The sequence below is a fragment of the Eublepharis macularius genome, chromosome 3 (assembly GCF_028583425.1).
Source record: "Eublepharis macularius isolate TG4126 chromosome 3, MPM_Emac_v1.0, whole genome shotgun sequence".
NCBI classification, from domain to species: Eukaryota; Metazoa; Chordata; class Lepidosauria; order Squamata; family Eublepharidae; genus Eublepharis; species Eublepharis macularius.
The window spans coordinates 90,167,233-90,187,630 of NC_072792.1; the positions used below are offsets into that span (position 1 = coordinate 90,167,233).

General features: G+C 37.8%; 1 protein-coding gene across 3 annotated transcripts; it reads left to right on the forward strand.

Moving 5' to 3' along the window:
* Window positions 1-474: 474 nt before the first annotated feature.
* Window positions 475-17,301, forward strand: U2AF1 (U2 small nuclear RNA auxiliary factor 1). Of its 3 annotated transcripts, none has more exons than XM_054973862.1 (8): window positions 475-599; window positions 3,149-3,236; window positions 6,084-6,150; window positions 9,354-9,403; window positions 10,547-10,645; window positions 13,751-13,884; window positions 13,997-14,089; window positions 16,800-17,301. In XM_054973862.1, the coding sequence occupies exons 1-8, from the start codon at window positions 556-558 to the stop codon at window positions 16,939-16,941; spliced, it is 717 nt and encodes a 238-aa protein (XP_054829837.1). In that variant the 5' UTR covers window positions 475-555; the 3' UTR covers window positions 16,942-17,301. The 3 variants fall into 3 exon arrangements, with proteins under 3 accessions (XP_054829837.1, XP_054829836.1, XP_054829839.1); XM_054973861.1 differs by lacking the exon at window positions 6,084-6,150 and adding an exon at window positions 6,885-6,951 and having other exon boundaries at window positions 477-599; XM_054973864.1 differs by lacking the exons at window positions 475-599; window positions 3,149-3,236 and adding an exon at window positions 6,885-6,951 and having other exon boundaries at window positions 6,129-6,150.
* Window positions 17,302-20,398: the final 3,097 nt, after the last annotated feature.

The window sequence follows — 20,398 nt, forward strand, 5'->3', positions numbered from 1 at the left end:
AAGTTTATACAAAATATGTCACACGCATCAAAGATACAGTATGTGTATTAGAACCTTGATATACTTCAGGATGTTGTAATTTCTCAACTTAAAAAAAATGTGCGTGCATAATACTGGTACGTGTCATCAGTCGCTTCAGATTGGCGACCCTGTGGGGGAAGAACCCTATTATTTTAAATATCTATTTTAAATAAGAATGCTTAGGTCCTTTGCTTGACTCGGGAATGTATTACTTTTTAAGATAAACGTATCAAAACTAATTAAACACTAGAGAGAAGGCAGTCTAAGGATGGGAGGGGGACTTAACTTCCTACTCTTAAGGGCACCGTGGGAACCATTCTAATGGCGGACGACACGAGAGAAAGCACGAACAGCAGCATTAAGTGCATGCGTGGAACATCTCGCCACAGCCCCACTTTTGGACCGTGATTGGTGGCTTGGAGCTCAACCGCTCTAGAGCGCGCGGGGCGGCGGGCGTTTCCGGCGCGGTGCTGTGACGTATGCTCTGGGTGCCGAAGTGTCCGGCGGTCGCCCGGGCAAGACAGCTTGTGGGAGATGGCGGAATATCTGGCCTCCATCTTCGGTACCGAGAAAGACAAGTGAGTGGCAGTTCCCCCCCTTCTCCAAGGGCCGATCTTGTTCCACACAAGCGCCGGGGAGGGGGGCGGGGAGAGGACGGCGGGGCCAGGCGCAACAATAGTTTCCCACGCGGGGCCCTTTCTCCCTTGCAGAGACAGACACGATCGCGCGCAGGCGGCGATGTGGGCGGCGGTAGGGAGGGGAGTCGTGTGCTTCTTTCCCGTAGAATCCTGAAGCGAGCGAACCTTTCGGCCCTTGTTTGCGCGGCTGCTGTTGGCGGCTTCCTCGTGCGAACTTCAGCGGCGCTCCCAAGGAGAACTTGCTGGAGCGGGCGCGCGCACACATTCCTCCCTCGAGCATGAAAAAAGCGCGCGGTGGGCAGCAGTCTCAACGGGCGCGCGCGCACCCTTCCGGGGGAAAAAAGAGCTGCTAATGGCGGGCCCATGGCGGCGGCGAGGTCCGCTCCGCCTCCCCACCCACACGGCAGCGGCGGGAAAGAACGCCTGCGCGGCCGGCGATTATCTGCTCTCTTCCTGCCTCTTGTCTAACCTTGCCCACCCCCTTGGAGGAAAAGTTGAGGCTCTTCTCTCCGTTCTTTACAATCCCTTAGATTATGGCGGAACAGAGAAAGCTGTAAACTGGGACCGTGAATATACAGACAGACCTGGCCCCTGGTTGAGGAAAGCAGCTACTGTAAACCAGAAAAACTCCATTCATCAACACCGTTTAGCTTTCAGTTCCTTTTAAAAAACTCGAGGCAGTGTCTGTGTTTTCCCTATTTTATCTCAGCTATCTGAAGAAATGAGCTGTGGCTCAGGAAAGCTCATACCCTACCACAAATTTTGTTAGTCTTATAGGTGCTACTGGACTCTTGCTCTTTTCTACAGCTACAGACAGGCTAACATGGCTGCCCACGTTGATTTTAATTATAAGCTGCCTCAAGCAGGGCTGTGAAGAAGTGGCATAGAAATTTTCTAAATAAATGAATAAAATTCTGTTGACAGTTCTGACAATATATGGATTCGCATATGAGCTGAGGCCCAAGTGGAGAAAGATGAGAAGAAAATCCTGCATAGTAACTGCTACAGACTCGGGCTAAGCGAGCCAGGCTTTAAGAGACTGAGTCCAGCATATAAAATCATTCTAACTCTGACTCTTCCATTTCTTTCTCAAAATACAGAAATAGTAAATTTTAATTATAAGGCCGAATTTAATTGATACACTGTTAGAGAGGAGAATTTGGGGAATAAACAAGTTTCAGACAGAAAACAATATTAAATTGTATTTATGGATTAAAATAATTCACAAAACAGTTTCTAAAGAACATTATAAACTAATAAAAATGGACCTTTCTGATGTGACTGTTTAAATTCTGAACTGTCTTACGTATAAGCCGAACTGCAGGATCTAGCAAATGCTGATAATGCCATATTTAAAGCAATTTCATGATAGCACTGCTAGGTTTATAGGTAGGGTAGAAACATGATGAACATCCCTGTTGCAATTTACGATCTAAAAATTCTGTTGAATCATATGATCCCTTTCCATTGAGTTGGATTCTTTGTCTCCTGGAGGAAGGCTTTCTCAATCAGAAAATGGCATTCTCCATTAAAAGATGCCTTTCTCCTTTAGCTGTCTTTTTTCTAGACCGAAAAGTCCCTGACTCTTCAGCCTTTCCTTTAAAAAAGTGCTCTAACCCCTTAATCATCTTGGTTGCCTCCTGTACTTTTTCCTGCTCTGCAATACCCTATATGGCAACCTAAACTGTACACAGTATTCTAAAGCTCTAATCAGTTTTCTCTCCCTTTCTTAATAATCAGCAGCATGGAGTTCGTCATTTTCAATATACCCTGCTGAGTCACCATTTTCATTGTGCTTTTCAGTACAACCTATCCAGTGATGGAGATGATTCTTTATTATTTATAGCTTCTGAACAGGTTTAAAGACATCATCCCATGGAACACAGTATCTCTAGTAACTATTTTGGGTTTGGATCATACGGTTGGTTTAGTTGCAGTATATCAGTTTGTTACACAGATAAGCCTTAAAAATCAGATGGAAATGCAACGCATTTTGTGAAGTAAACATGTAAATTTGTGTCACACCTTACTCAGACAAAGCAAAGAAACCTCTGTAAAGGAAGAGTGAGTGTGTAGGGAGGCAGAACAGAGGCTTGTGACATTGTCTGAATTCAGCGTTCGTGATAGCTTTTAAAATTTAATTTTTAATCTTGAAATACATTTTTGCCTAGTTAAACAGTTCTGATTTCCACTGCCAGAAAGTGTTATCATCAGCTACTGACTGAGCTATCTTGGTTTTGGAATTAGCAAAAGGAAAGTTTCTGGACTGGAAGGAGAAAACCCATATATTTTATGAATATTTGATGCAACACAAAACACATGATGTGTCCAATATTAAATATACGTGTCCCGTGCTTCCCACAATAGTCATATTTCTGCATAATTTGCATAGCAGCAGTCTCATTGCTAAATGCATTGTCTAGAGAGCTCATTTAATTTTATTTTGCCAGTTTGCATACTTACCAAGATACTGCGGTTTTTGCTTTCAGAGTCAACTGTTCTTTTTATTTCAAAATTGGAGCATGTCGTCATGGAGACCGGTGTTCTCGACTGCACAATAAACCAACATTTAGCCAGGTTTGTGTTATTTTTCTGTTTGTGAAACTACCACACGCAGCTGCTAATGTAGGCATGACTTTCAGAGATCTATTGATATAAAATTTCCAAATCTCTAGGAGTTCTGTTTATAGATTTATCCTGGAGTTGCCATTTATTTGTCCCACCTGCCTTTTAAAGTCCTTTTCACTTTTTAATAATTATAGGAAATGTTTCCATAAGTGTGTCAGTATTAAAGGTCAGCCAGTGATAACCTTTGTTGTGATATGTTGCTTTAGTTATACTTGGTAAAGGATTAATACTTCTTGCTGGACCTAATTTTCTTGGTACGAATATGTGTGATAGAAATCTTCAATTTTTTCCTAATAATAGACGCCTGACAGATGACAGAAAATCATTTTCCAAACAGACTACAACAAGGGCACAAGCCCTAGGAACCCAATAAATCTATGATTATTATATCAAAATATTTTGTTATTTGTGTCTTACTCACCAAGTGAATACAAAAAATGTACAATCAGTCAAATATTTACAATGCATACATCTATAAATACAACAAGTACACACATCTGTCCCATAGTTGCTGCAAAGAGTCAATGACAATTCTATAATCTAAATATGCTGGAGTAGTCATTGGAATGATTCTTCCTCTTGTGTTCACATCAGGATGGTCAATGTAAAGGTAAGTGTCCAAAACAGCAATATCAGAAGAGCCTAATAGGATCCCTCTGGATCTCCAGGTAGGTGGGATCCTATTAGGCTCTTCTGATATTGCTGTTTTGGACACTTACCTTTACATTGACCATCCTGATGTGAACACAAGAGGAAGAATCATTCCAAGGACTATTCCAGCATATTTAGATTATAGAATTGTCATTGACTCTTTGCAGCAACTATGGGACAGATGTGTGTATTTGTTGTATTTATAGATGTATGCATTGTAAATCTTTGATTGTACATTTTTTGTATTCACTTAGTGAGTAAGACACAAATAACAAAATATTTTGATATAATAATCATAGATTTATTGGGTTCCTAGGGCTTGTGCCCTTGTTGTAGAAAATCATTTTCCTACAGCAACAAAGTTTATTCAGAAAACTTAGATGATGCCTCTCCAGAAACTTAGTTAAGGTGGCTCATAAAATAAAAGTAGAACTATAGTTATAAAAACAAAATAAGAGTTAAGTATAAAAACAAGTCTGGGGTATGAAAACAGTATTCAGTAGCCTAAAATGATATCTATAAAGCATTTCTCAGGCTAGAAACAGGCCATAAAAACAGCGTTAAAAAGTTAAAAACCTGGATTAAAAATAAATGTTTCTACACCTAAAGAATAGTGTGGTGGGTGTTAGATGAGCATAAAGGAAGAGGGCATTCCAAAGGCCAGGTGCCACCTCTGGAAAAGTCCTGTTTTTAGAGTTCTAAAATACAGCCTTTCAAAAAGTACAGGACAGTTATTAAAGTGCGATTTTCTGGAATTATTAGTAGTCTATATTCAAATGAGAGAAGGTTCATAAATCAGTGCTTACTGATTGTACTTCATTGCTGTTTAAAATGTATTAATGAGCATATAGCCATGCATATTCACACTCTAGCTAGTTTTGACAAAAGTTAGATTTTTAATGTAGCTTCCAGCTGTTTGTATGGTCACTGATAGTGACTAGAAGATTTCATTCCCTCTGGATGTGGAGTCACAGAACTTCTATAGCCTTCATTTTCTGACATTTTTAGTAATACCCTGATCTCCAGACTTGTCTCTTAATACATATATCTCATTTATATATGCAGAAGATTGTGCTAGCCTTCAAGCCAGATAACTTGAGTCTTTTGAATTTAAGATTATTTTGACCCATTTACTTAAAATCGAGTAGATTGGCTTGTTGGGATGTTAAGACACTGGACAAAATATGACTATAACTTGTGATTATGACATTTGAGGTTTAGAGGATTTCTCCAGAAATTTTTGCCAGCAAACAAGGACATAGAATGTTGAGGGTGAGAACCAGTGGAAGGATTGTGAATCTGAAATATTTTAGATAACAGTTACCCACATACATTGTGGCTAGAGACTACGGGTTAACACTGGCTGGATTTATAAAAAGAAATAAAGTCTGAAAATAGTGATTTCTTTTAACCAAGTAGTATGCACACTTTGAATGAAAGCTCATGCAAACTAGCAGTAATTGAATAATTTTAAGCATCTTACTCTAATATGGACTTTAAAACTCTGAGATGTTAGATTACTAACTTAAACATGGTTTGTTTTTTCAGACAACTTGATATTAAGAAGAACGGTACAAATGTAAGGTTTCAAGTCTGCTGGGCAAATTCTTCAAGTAGAAAGCACAAAGACTGAAAGGATATTCTTTCTTTAAAGATCTACAAAAAGTGAACGTTTAGAAACTCGTATTATTTAAACAGAAATTCCACCAAGAAAATGCTTCATAAGAGAAAGTGGAGCTGTACTGCTTGTGGCTATGACCTTTAGATATGATGGTGTTGAATCCCATGACCTTTGTGCAGCACTTTTTATGAGCCTCTGTACTGAATGGGGTTAAAATTAGAAATCTACATATCAAAGTACATACAGACTATGACTATTTCTTCTTTTGGGAGCAGAACTAAGGCAACTTCCTTAGATAAGCCAAATAGAGCGGCTTCTTGGTGAAATCAAGCACTGTTTTCATAATATGATTGTTTGAATGATGTTTCAAGACACTGAGCAAATACCGAAGAAAAGAAAATAGCATACCACTTGAATAAAATGGAATATTAAGCTGTTCAGAAAAAAAGTTGTCTCTTTGCAATTGTCTTATTATATGCACAGCAGCCAGTAGAATTCCCCTTTTTATTTTTTTTTCCCCGCAGACCATCTTGATTCAAAACATCTATCGTAATCCCCAAAACAGTGCACAGACGGCTGACGGCTCACACTGTAAGTCCCACAGTTGGAGAAATTTTTTTTAAGAATGGTGTTAAAGAGCCCATTCCTAAATATGAGAAAATCATGTTGGCTTCTGAGCTGCTGACATAAAGCTGTTGCAAACAGGACAAGTGACGGAACTCTTACATACGGATCAAGAATTTGTTAAATGCCTTTGGCTATATAAAAAGAGAGGTCAATGAAAACAAGTCAGCTCTATGTCTTGGTTCAAAATCTTTTCTGTGAGGACACAAACAATAACCTCTAAAAAATAAGCACTGGGCATTTATCAAAAACCTTGATTTTTTAAAAAATTCTGAAGGTACAGGCATTTTTGCCATATATGGTAAGTTAAATTTGGGTTTGTTTCACCTTAACATTCACAGGGAATAGAGATTTCATGACAACGTATTATTGTGCATTATAGTGGAAACAATTTCCATAGAATTCCATGTAATCAGGATATTTAATGACTCAAGGTTCAAATATAATTTTGTGCAAAACCAGTACTGCAGTGCTGTTTGCAGTTAAATAAATGCAATAATAACTGTTGTGGAATCTCTATTTTTTAATGTTAGGGTGATTCAGAAGGCTCGCAAGTTGAGTGGCACATATTTCCCTTTTGGGGAGAAATAACATTCTCTCTTTCAGCTCTGAGACTCAGCTAAAAGTCATCACCACAAGGAAACCAGTTTCTTGTTAAGCTTATTTTCCGTAATATAAAGTTGTTGCGTTTTGTATTTCAGACCATTGCCCTCTTGAACATTTACCGTAACCCTCAAAACTCTTCCCAGTCTGCTGACGGTTTGCGCTGTAAGTTCATACAAGTTCCTTCACTGGTTCCCTGGGCTTGATTGTCAGAGCTCAGTGTCAACTGAAGCTGGTCTACCATTTTTAGTTTAATGGAGCAAACTGACCACATTTAATTTAAATGCCTCAAGAATTTTTTGTCCTAATTCCCCTTACCCCAAGAAATTTTGTTTCTTCTGAAACTTTGGCTACTTCCCATTTTATGTTTTTTTTAAAGGAACGCTTTTAAAAGTATCCTTAAACAATTTCTGTCAGTCCCATGCCTTCCACTGGTCCCCATCATTTCAGTGTTCTTGATATATGTTTAATGCTATCTGCACAACTAGTACATTACTATTATCAAAAGCTAGGTCATCAGCATATTCAAATACCTTTCCAGCTGTGTAGATGTTAAAATAATCTGAGTTCTCTGCATAAATATATTTAAAATTCCTTCCTTTCTTTTAAAATCCGAAATTGTTAATTTGTGGTAGTTTATCTAGTCTGGGGTGGAGGAGGGAGAGTGTTGTGATTGTCTCAGACTAATTCTTAATGCTTGTATAGTTACGAATTGCAAAAATCTGTCTACTATACACCAGTAGAAGTGAGTGAGTAAAAGGTAAAGAATTGAGCTAATCTGTGATTTGCTCCTGAAACAGTTAAACAATGCAATGTTAGGGAATTTATAGTTAATGCAAAATATGTTTACAGTGCTGTTTCTAATTGCACCGCTAAACAATATGCATTTGTATGTACTGATACGGGCATGGGCTATAAAATTTCCACCAATCTGGTAACTAATGCATACTTGAGCTGCATGGTCTGCTGTGGAGCTATTTAATATTAATTTGCCATGAAAATTACTGGCTTAAAGAAATATAATTACAGCAGGAAGTCCAAGTCATTTTAAACCCTTCAAGCATAGAGTTTAAAATTTGATGTCAAATGGTAATTTCGCTTAACCAACAGCTTTTTGGCTGTTTAATTATTGCATGTTACGTTACAGATGTAATTTGGCTAGTATATATTTTACATTGTTTAACTATTCTGTTTCTTAGGGATGTTCTACAGTAGCATCAGTTGTGTCTAGTAATAGTCTTCTGGTGGTGTATTCAGCCTAATACAGCACCATCACTTAATTTGGTTTGTTTAGTTTTTTACAGGAAAATGGTTGTACCAAGGTTCAGTACACTCACATATGGCAACAATTGATTATTACCTTCTAGAAAAAAAATAATAAATTTTCTAATATTGCCTGTACAGTGTTGCTGTTGGCACATGTGGGTAACTATTAAATTCTCTGTAGCAGATTTGGGGAGTTTGGGATAACTTAATACATTTTTAAAAGCTTATAATGCAATTTAGAAAGTTTTAAGTACATTGTGTGTACAGAGAACACAACCTGTCAGTATTTAGAGTCTAATTTGACTGTGTCCCTTTTTAATTCTGGTAAAACCAGTGTAGCCATAGTTTCATAGAAATAGATCCAATTGGCTATTTTTTCTTTGTTTTCATTGAAGGGGTGGAGATTGATGTATAAAATATCCATTGAGCTCTCCCATCCTGAAGTATTTCAGATATTTGTTTGTAAAATACATTTATGTGAAATAATGAAATGCTTTCCAAGGACTCTAGGATATGCTTTAAAATTATTTCGTTTGTTCGGGCCTTTTATTAGAGGCCCAGAAACAAAACTAGTTTTAAAATTGTATTAATGTGTTTTGAACTGCTGTTTTTGTCAGTTTTTGCCATACATACTGCTTTGAAATGTATAAAGACTTCACCTGCTTTCACATGAAAAGGTGAACTAGTTGTCTGTGAATGTCAGCTGAGGCAAGAAATAATATAGAATGAGTTGTTAACTGTTCCAGAGATTGTGAAAAACTAAATTGGCTGATAGCAAATGGGGAAAAAATAAATTAATGTTGCTGTTTGAGGGAATCAAAAAAGTTAGCGTAATAAAGGTGTTCAGTAAATGTATGGATTGTGAGCAGTTTTACACCAGAAAGCAAATTTTAGTATATTTGCTTTTAATAACCTTTAACTTGAAATTCCCTTATAGAATATCTTATTGGTTCCTTATTTGTTTCCTGGAAATCCAAAGGCGGTTATGAAAACCTACTGTGTTAAAACTAAGACAGTTGAAGCTAATCATCATCAGATCAGTTTCTTTAGATTAAGCCAGTTTTTCCATAAAATTGTTCCATTGGGATGTTATAAAAGCTTTTAAAAATTGATGTGATCTTTTTTCTTTAGGGACTTGCAGAATTTTTCATGGTTTACTCAAAATGGTTAGTTGTGTATTACATATGTTTTACTCCAGTAGATGGCTTCTTCTGACATTTCTAATAATATTTTGTGATGTGCTCAGAGTCCTTTGTATTGTTAGAAGATAGACTCTAATTAATATGAATTGGTATTTGCAGGTGCTGTGAGCGATGTTGAAATGCAGGAACATTATGATGAATTCTTTGAGGTATGTCTGAATAATGCGTTGAAAAGTGTAATGTAAATGTGAGCATCAAGTAGCATTCATTGTAATTGAAATTAAAAGTTCTGAAGCTGTTCTTGAAGACAGAGGAAACCCAGTACAGCAGTAGTTTCAGTTACACGTCTCTCAGTTTTTAACAGTTTTTAACACTTTGATAATGACGATCTGTTGCCACTTTATGGTACATAAAAGTATCATAGTGTCAGATATTAAACAAGTGAAAGAGCTTGATCACTGAACACATCTGCTTTCTGTAGGGCCCCCTACCATGTGCTACACAAAAAGCTGCTTCTGGGTAGGGCAACTCTTAGAAACAGTATGGGACAAAGTGTGTGTTGCTGCTGCTCATGGGGGCAATTGCAGGAACAAGCCCACCCCACTGCACAAACAAATGTGCTTTCCACCTGTCCATGGGCTACTTTAGATCCAGCCTATAGTCTCTTCCTGTAAAGTTTAAAATTGGACAAGATAAATGGAAGCATTTATTTATTTATAGTCCACCTTTCTCACTCAGACTCAGGGTGGATTACATAGTGTGAGATTAGCACATTCAGTATCAAGGGTATTTCAATACCCAATGCCATAGGGTAAATAAATGCAAGTTTACAAAGATAAAACATTAGCAAAAATCCAATACAGAGCTGAAGAAATACAGAAACAGATCATAAGTAATTCTAGGACTGACATTAAACAACATAGAACTACCTAGTAGGGTCACACTTAAAACATTTAGTGCAGAAAGCTTTCTGAAAAACTTGGCCTCTTCATGTGGTGTGACTTTAAGGAATGGCTTTAATAAAACACAAGAAATGTGTTTCATTCAAGAAATGAAATTGTGAGCAATAGCATCACCTAAAAATTGTGATTGATTACAAAAAAGTTTTATTTTTCATACTTTAGATAACAGTTAGATCAGTATTTTATTAAAAAATAGAAATATAGTTTCAATTAGAATTTGATTTTTTTAATTGCCAGATTGCTTGTAGCTAAGACGGGACCAGAAAGATGATATTGAATATTAAATAAATAGCATTAAATTATAGGTTTGTTAATGCCAATAAATTATAAAAATTTAGATCAAATTAATAATATGATTTGTGCGTGCTTTGTGTGTGTTCTTAAATGCAGGAGGTCTTCACAGAAATGGAAGAAAAATATGGTGAAGTAGAAGAGATGAATGTTTGTGATAATCTTGGTGATCATCTGGTTGGGAATGTGTATGTTAAGGTATGACATAAAGACAAATCTAAATGAGTTGATCAGAATGAAGATTACTGCATTGTGTATTTGTAAAAGCATGTGGAACTCTTGTATGCCTAAACTGTTGTATAGCATAAAGATGTAAATATTTTTGAATGGTAATCCAGTTGGGCCAACATGAAATACAAAGAAAGCAAAGTGATCTGAAATACTTGCTTTTTATTGTTTTAAACTTTGGTTTATGAACAGAAGACTTGTTTTTTGTACCTAGAGCACATTTACTGTGGTTTTGGACCTTTAATTCTCAATTGTGAACTAATCTGGTCCAGTAATATTAGGATCTGTTTGTGGGTCCTCTGAATGGATTTTGTACATGTCTTTACAAACTTTAGGACTCAGAACCTGTAGGAATATATATCCCCATCCTGTATCTCGAGCTATTGTACATAAGATTGGTTTTTTCCTTGCAAATCCTTTTTTTAAAGAGGATGTGCCTTATTAAAATTCTTTTAATAATAAAAGATAAGTAAAAGAATTATGTTCTAATGAAATGAAACAATTTAAAGAGAGATACAAAAGAAATAGTGGCCAGATCTATAATGTCAATGACTATCTATGGATTGATGCTGTTAAAATATGTAGAAAGACATCCTGGGATTGTAGTTATTCCTAGTTGCTTACAGGGGCGGTGCTTAATTAATATCTAGGGATATTCCTGAGCTAATATTAAACACTGAATGTCCTGGGGGTTTTTTGCTCAGGAATATCTGCAGTGACTCAAAACACTCCCAAATTCTGGGAGTAACAAAATTTATCTCCTAGAATTTTAGAAGTGTTTCAGGTTCCCGGCTAGCAGCAGGAGCTACAAATGGGAGAGAGCTCCTAAACTGGTTTGCTGTTCCTCAGTCTTTTATTGATAATAGTCTTTTAAATAATGGGCCGTTAAAGTTTAAAGAGGCTGATGCCCTACAGGCCAGTTGCCCCATCCAGACGACAGGAGCAGGGAGGGAGTGGGATGGAGACAGAGCACTCTCCAGCTGGGCTGTGAGGTTGCCCTGGTGTTTTAAACTTTAAAATCTATGGTAGACCTGGCCTCCAGTGGCCGGCTTAACTGCCTGTTGGACTCATTGGGAGGTAGACCTTGAGTCCAGACTCAGAAGCCAGGTCAACACCCCATTATGATCCAGCTGGAGAGTGGTCCTCCTCCAGCTGCCACTCACTGCTCGGGCGGGGCGGGGGGGTTAAATTGTTTTGTTTTTTAAGGCACATGGTTTTTGAATACCAGAATTCCCAAACTGAAAAATGCCCCTGAAATAGTCTTCTGGAACAGTATCAGCATTCCCAAAACTTCAGGCTAATGGAAGTCATGCCCTCTCTGAAATTCTAAAACTTCAAACACACTTTTGGATGGGCACACCCCTAATTAAACCCTTTTTATCTCCACTCCCTTTGTTGGAGAGGGATCAAGAAGTGCCTCTCAGTCTCTCCTGTCTTAGGAGACATGCTGTGAATTTTAGAAATCAGTTAAAGTCAAAATTGAGTATCTTTCTTCCTTTCTCCACTCAACAGGCTGTTGAAGTTATTAAAACAGTAAAATGAAAAGTTTGCATTCTATTGTTCATTTGCAGTAGAACATCTGGGACTCTAAAATAGTATCCCATTCTGAAATACTCTGCTCTCACATCTTGATTTTTCTGTACAAATTCTATTCATGGGAGAAATTATTAAACCTCCTGGCATTGTTAAATCTTAGAAATCTGTTGCCAAGTCTTTCCTACACACATGCTATATTTACCTCTCTGTGTGACTTGGGGTCATGCAGAATTATCATTTTCCGCTGCTGCAGTTAAGTTTATTCTGTGCTTCTTCCAAAACTGAAATTGGAGGACTTCAGGTGGCCTGTTTACTTGTGTTGCAGCCATGTGGATAGAGGTAATAGCTAGTACTCCATTTCATCAGAATCTTGCTGAACTAAAAAGTGCACTTCATAAACCTGTAATGAATTGTGGAGACTGCATCTTTATCATAGAATTCCTTACTCTCTTGTTCATGTAATACTTTCGAGCTAACACTTAACATTGGTTAAAACTGTGGTCCCATTCTTTGCATTTTTGGGAGAGAGTCTACATTAGTGTTTCAGGATTTATATAATTTGTGGATGTTTGGGGGGGGGGTGCTATTGACTGGATCTTTAAGATCAGAGCTGTGTTGGACAGAAGAACAACTCTCCGTTCCAAATTTTCTCCCTGGTTTAAGTTGTTCAAGAGGGACCATGGCAAAGCCTCTTATTTGACCAGAATCACCTTTTCCTAGTTTTAGAATGGCTTTAACTTCTTTGAGGTTTCAAACCATGTCCTCAGCCATTCTAGATGGTCATTATACACAAATTCCAATTGCTGCCCATTTTTGTATTTGTGGAACTTCAGTCCCTGAAGATCTTTCACACCATATTTTGTTCTGCCCTTTGTACGTAGGGCCCAGAAATAAATTTATTGGTGAAATTGTAAAAAAAAATTAATTCCTATGTGTTTTTAACATTATAGCTGTATCGTTTATTATTCATTGGTTCCATTCTTTGTAATTTTGAGACAGTAAATTAGTGTTTCGGGATTTGTATAAGAAATAGGGTTGCCAGGTAATTGGTGGATGTTGGGGGGTCCCAGCGACTTACCTTTTTGTGCGTGCACTTTCTATGGTGACCCATGATGATATCAATTCTGGTGCGACCCAGAAGGGATGATGTCACACTGGAACCAATTCTTTAGGAATAAACATAGCAGTTTTGTTATGTTTGGGGCTGATGCTTAAAGAATCTGTCCCAGTGTGACACCATCAATTCCCAGTTGCACTGGGATTAACTGGTGATTGACAAGCAAAGAGAGGGATTGCTGAGAGATTGCCTGCCATTGGTGGGCACCTGGCATCCCTAATAAGAAATATTTAGTTGGCTGCTTGTGTAGTCAGTTCCCTGAAAGTCATACTGTGTAAATCAACCTGATTGGGCTAATGAGGTAATTTTCTAGATTCACTGTTACCCAGCAAACTAGCGAGCTGTTTCAAGAATTTACATTGAACATCAATTCAGTTTCCATTGATATTTGAGACTTAATTTTTGTAAACATACCTTTTCAGTTTCGACGTGAAGAAGATGCAGAAAAGGCTGTGATTGACCTGAACAACCGCTGGTTTAACGGACAGCCAATTCATGCTGAGCTCTCCCCTGTGACAGACTTCAGAGAAGCTTGCTGCCGCCAGTATGAAATGGGGTAATTAAACAGTCCAGCTGTGCTTTTTTCAAATCATTTTTGTGGAAATATTTGAAGCAGAAATGCAATAACTTTGTCCTTTTTTATAACCTGCCAAATTACCTTTTTTCAGGGAGTGTACACGGGGAGGTTTCTGTAACTTTATGCATTTGAAACCCATTTCTCGAGAGTTGCGACGTGAGTTGTATGGCCGCCGCCGCAAGAAGTAAGTATCTGTTTTGAAAGCTGCCAAGAGCGTTTTAAGGAACACATCCATTTTTCCTCCCATTCGGTTCAAACGGCAATATTGAAGCGATAATGAATACTCCAATGTTCACTAATTTATCTCCTGATGATGCTGTAGACTGATGTATAGCTGTATATTAATGACTTCTTGGTCACTTCAGCTTGCATTCAGTGGAATACAAGTGTTCAACATTTGAAATGCTTCTGCCATAGCATTTCATAGAATTTGTAGCCTAACTTTTTTTTCATAGAGCTAAGAAAAATTGACCTGCTGATCCAATAAGCTATTCAGTTGTGGTTCAGCAAATTTGATATTTGTTAAAACTTTTGTTTACTGTGCCTTTTCATGAGATCTCAATGAGAGAGTAATAGTGATGGTTCCTATAAACAAAGTGTCAACATGTAGCAATCCAGCTGCATTCATAAAAATGATTTAAATATTGTTTATTGAACAGAAATCCTTAAATTATCAGCAGGCTGTTAGAGAGACTGCAAGAAACAGTAAGGGTGTTTTCATGTAGCAATTGGGTATGCAGATCAAAAATGACAGGGAGCTGAATCTGCTTTACTAGCTAATAGTAAAGCAGAATATCAGAATTGTCTCAATGTAAACTCGAGACTGCTTGTAAAAGTATGCCAGATCGTTGACTTCACAAGGGATGAAGGAAGAACTTTATGGATTGGGTCCTCTTTAGAATTTTTGCAGACACAAGGTGTGTGGGTGATTTTTGCCAATTCCCCCTTCCTGCAGCAGTCCCAAATGGCCCCCAGAATGCTGTTCATGAGAAACAAGAAAAATGAGGAATAAGCTGTGCAGGGAAAAAGAAGTGTCCTGCAGGAAGGAGAAATTGGTGAAAATTTCCACCCTCCTTACACCCATGGAAATTTCTTGGTGGGATCTAAGCCCATACAATATTAGCTACTGTTGATTTTTTTAGAACCTATTTTACCATACTAAAAGTCATGTTTTTCAGTTGTTTGAAAGCAGTATCAGGTGTCATATTATTTTTCACCATGCCTTTCCAAACTAAGCATAATCTTCAGAAAATTCTCCTCCTATGGCAGTATCCTCTGGCTCAGTTAATTTTTTGTAAATCACCTTTCAGTCTGAGAATCAGATGTCTCATTCTGGTGGAATGCTCTATCTGCTGAAATCAGGGCCCAGCAGGACTTATTATCTTTTCACCGGGCCTGCAAGACAGAGTTGTTCCGCCAGGCATATGGCAGAGGCTGGGCCTCTGCCGGCCTGGAAAAAAGGGGTGTATAAATCTTAACCCTCCCTGTGAAAGCTGTCGACCATCCTGTTTTAAATGTGTTGTTTTTAATTAATATGAATTTTTAACTGTATTTTAATATGTTGTTATCCGCCCTGAGCCCGCTTGCGGGGAGGGTGGAATACAAATATGAAATAAATAAAAATAAATAAATAAATAAATTCTGTAAGCAGTAAATGTTATGTGTTTCAGTAACATTTGAACATTATCTGGTTTCTTGCCTATTTGGATATAAACATTGTAGGGAAATACAGTTAAGAGGTATTTAAATCAAATGTTTTTTACTATTGTCTGAAATCTGTTAAAAGTGCTAATTCCTTTTTCATCAGTGAAAAGTTTGTCACCCCCTGAAAAATATGCCAGGAATATCTTGGGGATTGGTTCTGATGTCTTCCCTGTTATGCAAGAGATAACTGCATATTATTTAATTTCATGTATGTACACCATGGGGAAGAAATTGTACCCATCGCAATATAGAGAAAAAGCAAGGGCATGCTTCTTCTGTAACTCATGAAGCAGTCTTCATAGATGAGATGATCCTATCATTTCAGCCAAGGAGACACAACAATAATTCATAAAGATAAGGAGCCATCTGAACATGGACCCCAGAGCATGGTTCTAAAAATACATAAAATGGGGGTGGGGATCTGCAAGGTTTGCAGAAAAATCCAAAAAGTGAGAAGAGGATCTTTAAAAAAAAACCCAAAGCCCGCCAAAATCTCATGAGTTGGCCTAGCAACCCCATACAACTTGATACTTTAAGGGGAGGAGGGGAAGGCAGCAGCAAGAGAGCTGTAAGGAAGGAGTGAGAGCATTGGGGGAGGAGGGGCAACAGTCTTTTAACAATATTTTAGTATGTAAACTTATTTTAAGCTGTCAGGTGGCTGTTTTTAGAGTCTATATTTTTATGCTGGGCTGGAGATTTAGTGCTGGATTTTATTTAATATATTTTACTGTTTTGTTATTAATATTCCTTATTCCTGGAAATGAGGCATATCATTTTCTAAATAAATAAAGAAGAGGGAAGAAAGGGAGATGGAGGGGAGGAAGGACAGAGAGGTAGCAAGTAAGGAGGAAGAGGCAGTGATTTGAGGGAGTAGTACTGAAAGGGGGATGGAAGAGGCAGTGGGGAGGCGGGATTCCCCCTCATGGTGCCCTGCTTGTTCTTCTATATTGGCAGATGTTGGTATAACATTTTATAGCAGGTATACACTGCTCCAGAAGTGTTCCAGATGCTTCACTGTTGGGATGGTTTCCATATGTTAAACCTATACAAAATTCTATATAGTTGTAACACCTTCTAATTGGATAGTTTTTTTATTTCAACGTTTGTGCCACCATTGCTTACCTGTTCAAACAGCTTGCTACATGCACAATCTGAAACAATTTCTCATTGAATTAATGTTTTTCTGTCAGGCATAGATCCAGGTCAAGGTCCCGTGAGCGTCGCTCTAGATCCAGAGATCGTGGTCGTGGTGGAGGAGGTGGAGGTGGAGGTGGAGGCCGAGAGCGTGATAGAAGGCGGTCAAGAGATCGTGAAAGATCAGGGCGATTCTGAGCCATGCCATTTCTACTGTGTCTGTTAGAAAGTGTTGTAGTTGATTGACCAAACAAGTTCATAATGAAAATTTTTTTAAAAGATGGGCTTCTGAATAAAAATTTGTAGTGATACTGTTTTTTTTGTTTTTTTGTTTTTGTTTTTTTGCATAACTGGTTTCTTATGGAATAAACTATCATTTCTCTGACAAATGATTGGGGAGTAATAATTGCAATGTATTGCAGATGAGCCAGTTTCTGCATTTGGATATGAATGAAATTTTGTTGATATAATATAAAATATTGTATATGCAAACGATTTCATCCATATTCAACGATAAAATATAAACATGAACAATATACTTAAGTCATTTTAAATTTCCTTCTTCTGTTGTTCTGTCTGCTTATTTAGGATAGTTTAGGCACATCTAAAGGAAAGAACATTTCTTTAATCAGTCAGAATGCTTAGTTGCATAAAAATGTATGTTTCTTTTGTTATTAAGAAATTTGTGCTCTGTGAATGTGGCATTTACAATAAACCCAATTTTTGACATAAAGCCTATTTTGTAGGCCTTCCTGAGTAGTTTAGTTGCTACTGTGCAAAATTTCAGTAGTAGTTCTTTTGTTTTTGTTTACGTGCATAACTATTTTAGTTGTGTTTTTCAAAAGTGGCATATTAAAGATAAAAGTGAGGATTCTGCCTTATAAAAAAACTACCAAAGGAGTTCTGAGCACCTTGCTCCAACATTATTGTAAAAGTGTTGCTGGAATAAGTTGTCTTTACGTGAAATAGACTTGATGTGAGTTCTTAGTCTAGTCTTAAAAACACGTTCACAGAGTGATGCAGTAATCTGTGGAGCAGCAGAATGAAGCTGGAACTTGACATTACAGTGACTGCATGGCTGCCACCTAAACCAGCACTGCCACAATATCTCTTTTCTTCCATGGTAATAGCTATTGTACAAAATATAGAACACATCATCATGCTTGGTTTTTCCACCCTGATGCATTTTATTGGCTATTGTTTGTGGAAAATTAGGGTGACGTGTAACACATTTTATATTATATTAGTGAGAATGAGACAACCAAGGACTGATGTTCTTACCAGCAGTCATGCATTCTCTGTAATGTAGTGGTTAAGAGCAGCAGGGTTAAGAGTGGTGGTTAAGAGTGGTGTAGTGGTTAAGAATGGTGGGACTCTAATCTGGAGAGCACGTTTGATTCCCCACTCCTCTGTTTGAAACCAACTGGGTGACCTTGGGTCAGTTACAGCTTCTTGGAGCGCTCTCAGCCCCACCTACTTCACAGGGTGTGTGTGTAATAAAACACTTTGCAAACCACTCTGAGTTAAATTGTCCTGAAGGGCAGTATATAAATTGAATGTTATTATAGTGTCATACTACTAGTTTATCAGAAATCAAAAATTTTTCTTTAAAAGAAAAAAAATGATTCAGTATGCTTGTTCACTGGGGGAGGAGTCTACAGAAAACATTGCTCATCCAGAAAGTTTAGCAATGACAATGGCTGAAGATTTTAATCTTTTCACATAACCAAGAGCCACAGATGCTATCAGTGCTGCTGCTTCTCAGTAGAATTTGCTGATGCCCACTTGAACCCTTAAGAACGCTTACACCACACATTCTGCCATTGTTTCTTTTACCAGTGTTCCTCAGTCCCGTTGGCTGCCTCAAGAAAGGTGTATATGGATGGCTTCATTCTGATTCCCGGATATATAATAATGAGGATAAAATTGCTAGTCTGTGTGAAATACATTAACTAATTCAGATTACTCAGAACTAGGTTCCAATCAGTGGAGTAGTTCTCAGTGAGTGTGTTCAGGGCAGCAGCCAATTTGTAACAATTACTAATATGGTAGTTGTTTTAAAAATTGACATTTTATGGTTAAAATTCTTGTTTTAGACAAATTCCAAATGTTTTAGACTTTAGCTTACAGGTAATGGCAGTTATAGCTGTTATACTATGCTGATTTGGCTTTAGTGGGCTTTTATTTATGGAAGGTTAATTAGATTCTTTAAAGGCTGAATTTGGCTTGTACTTTGACTGCATATTACAGTTAAAATTCAAATTGGAAAATAAATCTAGAAAATTAACCATACCTGAACTTCCCACCATGTTTGCAGATGAAATTGGTTTTTAGTCTTAGCTTGAAGTAAATAAATTTTTATCCAAGTATTTGGTTGGTTGGTCCCCTAGTAGTATAGAAAAATATTCCCAAATATTGTTTTCTCTTGAAAATGGGAGTACACACTGTGATTTCTTAGGTGACCAACAGTGCCAACCTAGACAGAAATACACCCTTCTAAAGGTCAATAACCTCTGTAGGCCTTAGGATACAAGTCTACTTAAGCTTGCATTGCGAATTACTGAAAGAAGCTACATTGAGGTATGTTGAGAGTAGACATGGGCACAAACAGAAAAAAACTGAACGTGGTATTCATTGCCATCCATGAACAACGAACATTGATGAACATGTTCATTGTTCATGAGCACTAGCAGGCTCTCCTCCAGCCATCAAGATCCCTACCGCACCATCCCAGAAACCTTACCTGGGCAGGCAGCAGGAAAGGTACCAGTAAGTAATAGCTTGGCCCAAAGCCTGGCAGCAGCCCTAAAACTTGAAGAGGTAGATCCCTATCCCACCACACACAAAATTCAAGCTCCAATGCACTCCCTGACTCTCAAAATGCCAACAGCAACTATCCCTCACTGTCTGCAAAACCAAAGCTGGGAGCCCCCCTCCCCCCTGCTCTTTGCTTTCTTGTAACAAATTTGGAGCTCCACACTTGAAAGGAAGACCTGCCTATCAAGCTAAATTGGGCTTAGATTGGGGTTTCCAGGGCAACAGCAGGAGTTCAGGCAGTCCCTGCCTCCAGTTGCCAAGGGAATTTATTCCAGGTGCCAGATTGTCTGGCTTGACAAACAGCAAGGAACCTCCTGTTAGTTTAGAATGGGGCCTCACCAACAGCTTGTTCACAAACAGCTGATTGGGCTGTTCCTGGTTTTTTTTAGTTCCTATTGCTGTTGGTGCCCATCTATAGTTGAGAGTATGTTAGTGTGTGAGGGTATGTTGAGATATGTTAGTGTTTTCTCCACACTCAAAAACATTACCTGATATTTTTGCACTTTAAAGATATGAATGACTTGGTTTCTTTTGGTTAGGTCTGATAATTTACCAATAGTATCAAAATACTACCTTTCCAATAGCTTTTGTGACTTCTCATAAAGGGGTTACTAGTAGTTTCTGAACCTGAGCTGCTATTAAGATTAAATGGAAGAAGTAAAATAAAACCATGCTCTCGAGAAAAGCTGTTCAAATGAGGTTTAAATCAAGTAATAATGTTTACAATCTAGTAGGTTTCTGTTGAGAAGTTAAAATGATAAGACAACATCTGTAAAACATGAACAAACCAGTTCAACGTCAGTGAGAGCTGGAGGGACCTGGTGACAAGAGTTATGTC